The following is a 12,129-nucleotide window of genomic DNA, read 5'->3' as shown; positions in this document are numbered from 1 at the left end:
CAACCCCATATTCACCACAGCAGGAATAACCAGAGATGTTTCTGTAAACTGTTCAATGTCCCTTGGGAAGGCAGGAATGGGCAAGCCCCCTCAGGCTGGGACTGGTTGAGTCATGTCTTAGTTGAAGCCAGCTCTCAGAATCCCGTTCTTTGCAGACACATGAACCAGACTGGCTCTCCCTACACTGCTGGACGACCTTGAGAGGTACTGTGCTGTTGGCCGGGGACAGAGGGGATTCATCATCATCACGTAGCTCATACTGTTCATAGCAGGTCTCACAGGCCTGTTGTGGTCACTCTGAAATGGCGTGGGGGTGGATAAGGGGTAAGGCACAAGACGTCCATGCCTGCCTTTGAGATGCTGCCGGTGGGGGGGGGGCAAACGTGTGAGCAAAGAACACACACACACACACACACACACACACACACACACACACACACACACACACACACACAGGTGCTGGGGGGAAATCGCTCATAGGTAAAGCGCTTGCAAGCCTGAGGGACTGAGTTTACCCCGCAGCACCCATGTAGAAAGCTGAGCATGGCGGCGCTTGCTTGTAATTCCAGTGCTGGGGAGATGGAACCAGGAGATCCCTGGGGCTCAATGGCCAGCTGCTAGAGCTGCATCTTTGTGGCCAAAGTGTGGCACCGTACCCGGGACATGGTGACAGGGGGCTTGGGAGCAGCGTGGAGTAGGGGAGTGAGGAGGTGAGGCTGGGAGGTGGCCAGGGTCTTCTTCACAAGGACATGGATGCTTAATGGCTGGGGTGGCTCTTGGGGTGATGGGGAGCCACTGAAAGTCTAGGCAGGCGAGGGACTGACTGGGAGGCCGGTGTGAAAGCTGAGGCTGGTGCATTGTTAGGGACAGGCAGCTTCAGGGAAGAGAGACAGAGGCAGGGTGGCAGTTTAGGCTCTGACTGGAGAGAAGGCAAAGTCTGGGAGACCCAAAGGACGTGGATTTTGGCCACCTCTTCTCCCCACTCCTCACTAGCCCTGGGCCAAGCACTTCTAGAATCTCCATGATTAGCAGAGGTAACAGGAGGAAAGGCCTTGCCTGGTACCAGATAATGACTAGACATAAATGCCCTTCCCCGCCCGCTTGGTGCAGACGCTGCTGACCAATGGTGGTCTCTGAGTCAACCTCCTGGGGTCAGGAAAGCCTGAGGCTACTTGTTCAAAGAGGATACGCAGGTGAACTCAGGCCCGTGGCATTCAGCACCATGCCTTGGCATCACAGCTCCCCAGGGCTATCCCAGCTTCTGGAAGGGGGTAAGAAGGAAGAAGACGGAGACAATCTTGGCCCAGACCCTTGTATTCCAAATGTGCTCAGTTCCAGTCCCCTGGAGTCCCCGGGACAGGTGTCTGGCTGAACCCTAAGCCTCATGGTACCTCCTTGTCATTAGGGAGGTCTCCATAGGCTCCTGAGAGGAATGCATAGAGCCACTGTGTAATGTAAGACTGTATATACAGACTAGCTTCTTGGGGGAAGGTCTCATTAAACTCCAGAAGCTGCCCTGGGAAGGGGACTCCCCGGGTTACAGAGGACATGGCCAAAGTCCTCTAGCCTGTGATTGGCGGGAGACAGGAACCATAACGTTCCAGCTCTGGCCTTGATTTCCTAACCAGAGACTCAAGTTCAAATAGGGCCCAAGCTGGACCTCAACCTCACTCTGCAGTGACTCACCTGGGGATCACAGGCAGGGAGGGGACACACCCTGTGTGGATGCCTGCACAGCCCAAAGTGTCACGGCTTCCTATCTCTCACCCACATCTCCCCTGAGCACAGCACCAAAGGGCTGCTGGCAGACCTCTGTCTTGATGGGGTATAGCAACGTCAGAGGTCCCTGTCTCTGCTCGGCCACTCAGCTTCTCAGCCTTATACAGGCATGTGGCCTGCTGTAAAGTGGGGACATTTAGGCAGACCCCACACAGTGAGGAAGGTAACAGACAAGGCTCGAAGGACCTCACCAGAGGGAGACACTGATGCCCAGAGAACTCGGGTGCTCTCAGCGGATTCTTTCTTCAGACACAAGCTCCCTATGACTTGGCCCAGCTTTGCACATACTGCCCCTGCTGTGGCCTGCTGTGGCCTGCAGGCACCCTTTAAAGGTGTGTCCTCCCAGAGAGAGCTAACCCTCCCTTCTTCTGGGTCCCCGACCTACCTGTTTATAAAAAGAGCAGGCACTTACCCTACGAGACCTAGCACCCTCCGTGTGCGTGATGCAGGGGGATGCTGCTGCAGGAAAGTCGGTGCCGCAGCCCCTGGCCTCCTCTCTCAGAAGGCAGCGCCCCCAGGAAGGGACACTCCAAGCTGGTCCGCTGACTGACAATGCTGTCTGTCCTGGAAGATAGAGTAGGGAGGCTGCTCTCTGGCCCCCGTGATAAAGCTGTTCCTGTCAACATAGGATGCAGGAAACGCTCGGATAAGTGGCTTTCCCTCTTTGGGCCTCAGTTTCTCTTCCCTGTGCAGCAGGTGTGAGGGGGTCCTGGCTCAGGCCTCCCACAGGTCCCTCCCCCGGATGTCTCTGGGAAATGAGTTTCCAGACCCAAGTTCCATCTGTGGTTTCCGCCCCTCTGGGAAATTGCTTCTCTCGCCTGCCTGTCCGGTAGACTACACTACCGCTTTAAGTTTGGGCGGGGCCTGTTGGACACTGGCCCGGCACCTGGGACCTAGAGGAAGCGCTGAAGCAGCCACAAGTCTTTGAGGTGGTGAGCGAGGACTAGGAGGCAGTGGGTAGGTGGCTGCCCAGCGGGATCCCCAGCTGGAGACCCAGCGGCTGGGTGGGGGGTGACAGGAACAGGGAAGGACCAGTGGCCTCAGCCCTCCTGGGGACCAGAACAGAGACCTCAAGGAGCCTGCGAAGTGCCCAGGGCGCAGCTGGGGACAGCCACCAGAGCCTCCTCAGATGCTCGCTGCCTTCAGAGCTCAGCCACCACCACCATCACCACCACGCCTTCTAATGCGCTGGCCTCTCCCCTGGACCGCTCCCGTGGCGCCTGGACCAGCCCGATGGCTGCACACGAGGTGGGTGCCAACATCCTGTCTCCCTCCCTCAGGGGTACCTCAGCTCCTGCTAAGGGCGTGGCCTGGACCCTTGTCTTCAACCTGGACCGTGCAGAACGGACCCATGGCCTCCCGCCTGCTACCCAGGGCCGCGGGCGCCAGGTTCTCCGCAGTTCGCGGGCGTAGGTGGGCTCTTTACAGGAACAAGGGCCTACAGGGCTCTCATGGTGCCACCGCCGCCGGACAGGACATCAGCTGGGACACTGCAGTCTCTCCCCATCTCTGTCTGTCTGGATGCTGGTGCTCAGATCCCTTCTTCCTCCTCTGGCAGGAAGAGGGCTTTCTTCTCGCTGATTTGAACTGAACACCCCCCCCACCCCCCCACCCCACCCCCCGTGTAATGGACAGCCAGGGCGAGAGTGCAGATGATTTGATGATTTCCTGGTTCAATTCCTTCCCATATGTGGTGGAGTGCTCATTATAGACGGGGGGGGGGGGGGGGGGGGGGCAGGGGGCGCTGGGGGGGGCATTTAGGCAAGGAGACACTGGACAGCCTGGTAGCGTCTGAGCAGGGCCACCCTCTGTGTAGTTCTGTGATCTCACGCCTCAGGTACAGCTCGCTGGACTCAGCTCCATGGCCCCTTAGCCCTGAGAACCAGGGTGTGAACGCCAAGGTGTGGGCCTCAGGAGCCTGCTCGGTCAAGATCCCAGAGCTCACAGACTGACCACAGGGAGGGAGAGATGGACAAAGCCTCCTGGTTGGGAAAGGCCTCCCCTGGCTGGAGGGAGGTGGGCACAGTCCCTGGGAAGGGTGATGCTTGTTTCCTTTTTGAACAAGGGTGAACTGGGGACCCAGTCAGAGGGAGCGGCAGGTCTGGGAGAAAGTTAGAGCAGGGCTAGGGACCAGGGGAGGCTGGCAGAGCCGTGGAGGTGGGACCAGCCTGGCAGGCCCTGACTGAGGGCCAGGATGGGGTGGAACTTCTCTGGGGCTGGAGAGCTTCCTGTCTGCCCCCTCCCCGGGGTTGGAAGTCACACCCTCCATGACAGAGAGCCCTCGCTTCCTCCCCTAGGAAGGTAGAGGGGCTGGAGGCACACCCATGTAAGGGGTAGTGAAGTGTAAGGGGTAGTGAAGTGTCTGACGGCTTCTCAGAAACGGGAGTGGAGGGGTCCAGGGGCGGGACACCCTAAGAGCCATGGCCGGGACCGGCCTGAGGCTGGGCATGCTAGCTGCCATTCCCTGAAGCTGGGAGGAGGGCACCTTGTCAGGGGGAGCAGCCTGGCAGACACAGACTCATGGGCTGGTCTCAACTGCAGACATCTACAACTCTCTACAAAGACCCAGCTGTGCACGTACAAGGGAACCCGAGTTAGGTTAGAGCTGCATCTAAATCCAGCCCTGACCAGCATCCCTGGGATATCACTGTGGTGAGCGTTAAGCAAGGGGACACCTGTAAAGTGCTTGGTATGGTGCCCGGTTGGGCAAATGCCCCCAGCACATGCTAGCCACCGACAATGTGTATGTAGACCAAGGAAGGACTGGGTAGAAAACGGCTCAATGAGGCTCATGCTCGTCTCTGAGGGGCAGGATTCATCCTGGCTTGATTTTGCTTCTTCATTCTCTGCATGATAATCCATTTTTGCTTTCCTGGAAAAGAGAAAGCATCCTGGGTGACTTCAAGTCTGTGTCCAGGTGTGCGCTCCTTAGAGATGTGGATCCCCGCTGTACTCGGCTTTGGATGAGGACCTTCCCCAGTTTGGTCTAGGTCTCCTCAGTTGTGGAATACTCACTCTCCTGCACCACCCACCTGCCTTGGTCATAGGCGTCAAAAACGTTAGAGGTGGAAGGGACTGTCCCCTTGTCAGGGCAGACCCAGGATGTCCCCTGCTGACTTTTTTCAGTGCCTTGTTCCTGCTGGCCCCTCCCTGTGGGTATGGGAAGGGTTTGGAATGGGTCTGTCACCTTTCATGGCCTTGCCTTGATTGGAGGGAGGATGAACTTTCCCAAATGCTAATCCCAGCAAAGAACTGCAGGCCATGGCATCGCTATATGTAGCTGGTGACTCAGTGGTTCAGAAAACTCTAGTTTAGTTAGGGGACAAGCCAAGGAGGGGACAGCTGTAAGAGGTAAGTGGTGTGCTCCCAGAAGGCACAGGAGTCTTCAGAAGTTCCCCACACAAGGGCCAAGCTGAGCTTTGCAGGGAGGTAAGGGAAGTCACCACACTGAGGGATCAGGAGGAGCAGTGGCTTAGAAGTGAGCTTTGGGGACCCGTGCCAGTCCCCTCTGGACTGTAGGCTCCGGGGCCAGGCTTGCTCCCTCTTCCAGTGATTCCTGTGAGTTCAAAACTCACAGAGAGCAAGACACGTGAGTTCCTTCCCACCCCTTCTGCCAAACATTCATGCTGAGCCCAACTTAAAAAACAAAACTCTTTAAAATGTGCAGGGAAGTTCTGCTTGCATGTGTACATGTGCACCTTGTGCATGCAGCACTCAGAGGTCGGGAGAGGGTATAGATCCCCTGGAACTGCAGTTAGAGACAGCTTGCGCTGCCATGTGGGTGCTAGGGACTGAACCCAGGGTCTTTGGAAGAGCAGCTGGTGCTCTTAACCACAGAGCCGTCTCTCCAGCCCCGAACCCGACTTTTTAATGGGTTTATATTGTTTCACCTCGGGGTCAGGACACAGTTCATGGGCTGTCTTGTTAGGGTGGAGATGGCAGTCTCTTTCAGTGCTGTGACTGTGGAAAAGACACCTGTGTAGGTGTCCTGGGAAGATCCTGCTCGATGGCACCACATCCGTCTTCACACCGCCAGCACAGTCGTTCACACTTGTCCCGCTCCCCATGACCCTCCATCTTTTGTCAAATGGCGACAAGAACTGGACCCCGTGAGATGGTGGCTAGGGGGTGAGAGGCAGAGCGCAGCCAGCAAGCCCTGGCCTTTCCCCGCTACTCACAGACTGGCCAGCATAAGAACCATCTACCCATCAGGCCAAGGGTGCTGGGGTTTATGTAGAGGCCCAGATTGAATTTATTAGTGTATGATTTATTATATACTATTATAATATATGATATTATAATCATATATTAATAAATATACATTTATTAGGCCGGGCGGCAGTGGCGCACCCCTTTAATCCCAACACTCGGGAGGCAGAGGCAGGTGAATCTCTGTGAGTTCGAGGCCAGCCTGGGCTACGTGAGCGAGCTCCAGGACAGGCACTAAAACCACACGGAGAAACCCTGTCTCGAAAAACAAACAAACAAACAACAAAACCCCCAAACAAAAAAAAATACATGTATTAGTATATGATTAAGCTCCTGCTGTATCCCAGGTGCAGTACTAGGAAGCTGAAACAGCCTGTCAGTGACCATCAGAGCAGCCCGGCAGTGCCCGGGTATCGCCCTCGCTTCCCAGGCGAGGGAACTGAAGCGCGGGTCAGCAGACGTCTCTGAGGTCTGGGAACATCCTGCTGGCCCGTTTCTTCAGACTCCCTCTCCTTCCCTGTGCAGACATGCGGCGTCAGGGGCCGAGTGGCGTCCACGGCGCGCTACTGCATGACGATCGGCGGCACCGTGGTCCTGGTGATCGGGACGCTCTGCTTTGCGTGGTGGAGCGAAGACGACGACGACGCAGCTGTCCAGCCCGGCTCACTGGACCCCACGGTGGGGCACCCATCGCCCACGATCCCCGTGGTGTGGCTCAAGTCTGTCAGCCTCCTCTGTTGCAGCATGGGTGGCCTGCTTCTGTTCTCTGGCCTGCTTTGGTCCATCCAGGAAAGCACGAAGAGGTCGAGCCGGGGGGACCTGTACCCACTCTCCAGGGGCCTGCACCCCCTGGCTGTGGAGTCTTCTGAGAAGAACTGCAGGTTAGTGGGGCAGGGTGGGGGGACCACGGGTGAGCCACTGCAGTCACACAATCCAGTATTTGCCCAGCAAATTCTCGTGAGATTCCTCCACTGGACCTGGCCTCGGCCTGTACCCTGAGGACACGGAAGCCCCATGACAGAGGCAAATGACAAACCAGAGTAGTGAGAGCCATGAGAAGGGCAGTCAGAGTCCTGTGGAGAGGTGGAGAAATCTGGGAAGCCTTACAGGAGGAGGCAGCAGCCAAGCTCAGCAGAGAATCAGAGGAGTCAAGAGCCCAGCATGGGAAGAGTCCTCGAAGCACAAGAGGGCACTGGCCAGGGCCAGGCACTATGCCGAGTGACTTTTCCACGTCCCAGGTGACGTAGCCAGGACTTCTCCATTTGTGGAGGCAGAACCCAGACCCAGAGACCTTAGATAACTTGCCCAAGGATACAGAGCTATGTGTCAGAACTGGGGACCCCCCCCCCTCCCAACCTTGCTGGGAACCGGTGTTCACCATAGCTCCCTGCCTCAGGAGGCACTGGGGACCATGAGGGAGTGATGTGTGGGCACAACTCAGCCCAGTGCCCAGCACACAGTAGTGGTGGTGTAGGTGGGGCATGGGGGGTGGGGTGGTCGTGGGGTGGGGGGGTGAGTGAGGCAGAAGCCAACAGCTGGATCAAAACAGTTCTCAACCGGTTTTGGTTTTTTTTTTTTTTTTCATTGCCGTTATCCCCAGACTTTTGAACATTTTTTTTTTCTTTCTCATTTCCTTCCCTTTTTGAGACATTCTTACTCTGTAGCCCAGTCTGGCCTAAAACATGTGATCCTCCTGTCTCAAGGGCTGGGATGACAGGCATGTACCACCCTGCCCAGCTTTTTAGCATGTTTTCTTAGACTACGATCCCCATGGATGTGCTGAGGTTTGTGTATGTGTGTTGTATGGGTACATTTGTGTCTTATGTCTGGGGACCGGTTCTGCCCTGTAAGAAAGCTCAATCATGCGTGTCTCCTTGGGCACTTGTTTATTCAACAAGGCATCCAGTGGGCCTGGAGCCTACACCGGTTTTCTGCCCTCTGCCTGCTGGAACTTCTATGCCGGTGGGAGCCAATGTTGCTGTTTACGGTAGAGGGAGGCTTGTGACACTCGGCTCACAGGGGTGCGAGCCTGAGGGCTGCAACGCTTGTGGCCCTCCGTAACATGTCTCCATAAGCACTGCTGTCAGTTCAGTAGGGGCTAGCCTATGCTCCAGGGACCTGCCTGGATGCCTTCCTTCCCTCTGTCAGGTTGACAGTGTCTTCTCAAGTATCTTGCTATCGGCCCATGGCTCCTTGAGGCTAGATACAACATCCAACAGGTACTACTGAGGCCAAGAGGCAGGCCTCGAGTGGGGCATGGTAGGACACACCTGTCGGGCAGCGCTTGGGAGCTGAGATCCAGCCATTGAGTTCCAGGTCAGGCTAGGCTGCAGAGTTGGACCATCAGAGGGAAGGGCACCTTACCCAGACAAACTTTGCACTTCTCAGATGAGAAACCTGTCTCCGAGAGAGTGACCTCCCTGCTCATAAAATGAGTTGGACTCTGACAGCCAGGCCAGGCCTGTCCCCCCGCCCCGCCCCCCCGGCCTCCCCGCCCTGCCCCTCCCCGCCCTCCCGGCCTGAGCAGAGGTGGTGGTGTTGTCTATACACACAGCCATGTTGCCTCAACAGGGCCCAGGCCACAGCTGCGGGTTAGGCGAGCTACCCCCACTCCCAGCCCCCGACCCCCAGCCCCGCTGCCGGGAAGCTGGAAGGGGCCCTTCCAGCTCTGAGACCCAAGTTCCAGATTCAGACGCTGGTGTGACTGGGTATGGAGGCAGCCTGCTTGTCTGATCCTGTCCCCATGGGAGGCGCCTCACTCCCTGGTTGTGGAGTGTTTCTAGCCTGGTTGTGGCTAGAAACAGGCTTCTCATCTGTTGGCTCGGACATTCCTCCTTCCCTGTCAGGTCTTAATCCCCCCTCTTTAGTCACCTGCTCTCCCTGGCATCCATCTCACACCGCTGGGCACCTACCACGTGGTGGGTCCAGTTCCGAGGATTGATAACACATCAGGAACGAGACAGGCGAGACCCTACCCTAGAAGCTGGCAACTGTCAGTTCTGAACAGAGGCCCCCGCGGTCCTTCGGTGAGCCCAGCAGAGAGCGCCAGGCCTGCTCTGAAGAAGGCCAACTCTCTGTCGCTGCCGTTTCTGTTAGAAGCCCTGTGTCCGCGAACGTCCCCAGATTTTCCCAAGTCACCCCTGATCTGTCAGTTGCAGCAGGAGGAAGGGCAGACCTTCTGTACCACAGCTCGCGGCTGAGATACCTGAAAAACCAAACCAGAAAACATTCCGAGGACGGGTGTATCTGGGCTCTCAGTTGGCGGGGATACGCCATCGTGGTGGGAGGACACAGCGACAGGGGCGTGAGTCAGCTGGCCATGTCGCGTCCCTCGTCAGCAGGCAGAGAGATGGACGCTAGTGCTCAGTTCACTTTGTTCTTCCTGTCCAGTCCAGGACCTCGGTCCAGCTGAGGACACACGGCACAGTTAGGGTGGGTCTTCCCACCGTAAGTAGCGTAGTTGAGAAACTGCCCCACGGACATGCCCCGAGGTGTGTTTCCTGGGTGATTCTAGACCTTGCCGAGTTGACAACCATCAATCATTCCTCTCTCTCCCCTAGGATGCTGCAGGGCTTCTGTGACATGACCATGGTGCGTGTGCATGCCACGAAGCAGGCACCCCTTAGCTTTCCCTGCCCTTCTTCATTGCGTTCTCGGTCTCTAACGGGCTTGAGCCTTGGCTGCGTACAGGGAGGGCGTGAGGATTAGGCCTGTCTTACGGAAGGGAGATGTGAGGATGTAGTTAGCGTGGGAGAGGTGTGGGGTGAGCGTGAGCTCTGCCGTTGGAGGGGGCTGTCCACGTCACTCAATCGTCTGTGAGATGGGTGGGGCTCACTCCTGCCCTGCTGGGTTTGGTCTCTCAACAGAAAGCCCGAGGGGCCAGCAAGGAGCCCGTTTCCTGCCCCCACAAGGCTGTCCTGGTCTCTGTGCATGAGACCACTTGGCAGGGCCACCCCCCACAACCACAGAGCTCTGTGTCCGGAATGTACTAGGCGCCTCCTACACACTAGGACGGGACCTGGCAAAGGCCGAGTTCTAGGCGTTCTTGTATTCTGAACTATGACCTTGGGCAGTTAAGGCTGATGAGCCAACAGGCTACTGAGGTGACAGGAGCAGGCCTGAGGGCTGTGGCACACCTGCCCTCTAAGCAAACTTCCTGCTCTGTGCTGAGTGCCGATGAGCACATGAGTACATGAGCCACACGTCCTGCCGGTTGCCGCCTGCTGGCCTGGCTCCAAGCAGACCCAGAACCAGCTCAAATCGTCTGGGGAGGGCAGGGCAAGGCTGGGCGGTATACAAGAAGGGAGAGGAGGGCTCTGGAGCCCCATTACTCACATTCCCCTGAGGGCTGTTAACCCGTTCCCTGCTTTTCCCCTTCTGCATCTGTGGGTGACAACTATTATCCCCATTCCACAGATGAGGAAGAAGAGGCCCAAAGAATGTAAGGACAGAACCCGGGCCCCACAGCAATAGAGTTCAGTGTGTTGCCTCCAGGAACATAGCTTCTCAGCACCCCCACCCTCACCCCCTTTCTTCTTTTCTGATTCATTGTGACAGGGTCTTACTAGGCAGCCCTAGCTGGCCTTGAACTTGCTAGGTAGCCCAAGCTGGCTGCTAACACAAACCCTGCTGCCTCTGCCTCTGCCTCTGCCTCTGCCTCTGCCTCTGCAATACTGAGATGGCACGCATGTATCACCAGGCTTGGCAGACGCATTGCCCTCCTTGCAAAGCTTGCCGTGGGAGCTCAGAGGACGGTGAGCACCGGTTGGTTCTCAGCTGCGCGTCTCCTGGCTGGTCCCCAGCCCTCTTCTTCCATCTAAGCCAAGTTCAAATCCAGGGCCTGCACAGCTGCTCTGTGACCAGGAGGATGAGCCTGCCTCCTCGTGGCCTGCCGTGAGGGTGGCAACCAGCTCAGAGCCCTGGGACAGGGAAAGGCACTAACCGTGGAGGTAGCCCACAGGGGCTCGGAAGCAGGCCATTTGTCCTTGGAGTCTGGCCTGCGAAGCTAGATCAGAGGGGCCTCTGAGCACCCAGTCTTTACATCACACACACCCGTTAGGTGACTCAGTTGCCTAGGTGCGAAGGGTGGGCTGGAGAGTCAGGGGTGGGCCACAATGTAGAGTGAAAGAAGAGATTGACTTGGTAAGTAGTAAGCTCTGTCTCCCTGGAGGCATGCAAGAAGCAATTGCCTGGTTAACTTACCATGTCAAGTCTCAAGCATCCAAGTGGGCAGGTAAACTGAGGCCTCACATTCTCCCCTGAGCATCACAAGTGTGACTTTACAAACGATATTTCAGCCAGCTGGGAGTCTTTATGTCCCTGGACCACCACTCGGTCTCAACAAAACACCCCTAAGCACCTCTTCTCAGGGTTTAGACCGTCGTCAATCTCTGCCCCAAGAGACAGCCACACAGTGTCAGCACAGTGACAGAGCAGAGCAGTGTGGAAGGAAGCTCAGGGGGGAACAGGAAGTGGGAACAGCTCAGAAAATGTCCCCGGGAAGTGTCAAAGTAGCGAGTGGTGTCAACCCAGAGTGTGGGAAGGGAGCAGAGGTATTGTGAAGAGGAGGCGGAGCTGACATTGGCAGGCTGCTCCAGCAGGCGTCACAAGAGCTGTGTGGACGTGGCCAGGCTGACTCCTTTGCCTCCCTGTGGCCATGCAGGAGAGTTTGGGGCCGGTCCTGCTAACAGCTTCTTTCCTGTTCCCACAGGCCTCCGAAGGAGGCTGTCATTCCCACTTACGAGGAGGCCATGTACTGTCCACTGGCGGAGGGTCCCCTGCAATCCCCCGTGCAGCCCGAAGAAGAAGAAGAAGACCTTCAGTGCCACGCCCAGGGGGATGCCCTGCTGGGGTCGCCATCCCTCACACCCCCACCCAGCTACGAGAGCATCATCCTCGCTCCGGGGGCTGTTTCTGGTCCACGTGCTGCAAGCTCCAGCCCAGGTTGAGTTCAGGCTGCAGGGGAGTTACTGGTCTCCAGCAGGCCCTGACACTGGCCCCTAAGCCACGAGCTCTGCTCAGGGCATCCTCCAGGGCTGGGTTCACCGCAAGCACTCAACAGAGCTCTGCTGCTGGATGCTGCTTTTGTACCTGTTGTGTGAAAGAGACTAGTTGGCTTTAAATAAACCCCACTTTATTTTA

The 12,129-nt window shown here is 57.0% G+C and overlaps 1 protein-coding gene across 1 annotated transcript; it reads left to right on the top strand.

Annotated features, from left to right (window-relative positions):
- The first annotated feature begins 1,333 nt into the window (after window positions 1-1,333).
- Tmem61 (transmembrane protein 61) lies at window positions 1,334-12,129 on the top strand. Its single transcript, XM_028888036.2, has 3 exons — window positions 1,334-3,027; window positions 6,514-6,869; window positions 11,699-12,129. The coding sequence occupies exons 1-3, from the start codon at window positions 3,013-3,015 to the stop codon at window positions 11,934-11,936; spliced, it is 609 nt and encodes a 202-aa protein (XP_028743869.1). The 5' UTR covers window positions 1,334-3,012; the 3' UTR covers window positions 11,937-12,129.

Source organism: Peromyscus leucopus, chromosome 2, assembly GCF_004664715.2.
Source record: "Peromyscus leucopus breed LL Stock chromosome 2, UCI_PerLeu_2.1, whole genome shotgun sequence".
Lineage (NCBI taxonomy): Eukaryota > Metazoa > Chordata > Mammalia > Rodentia > Cricetidae > Peromyscus > Peromyscus leucopus.
This window is presented reverse-complemented; position numbering and strand designations above follow the sequence as displayed.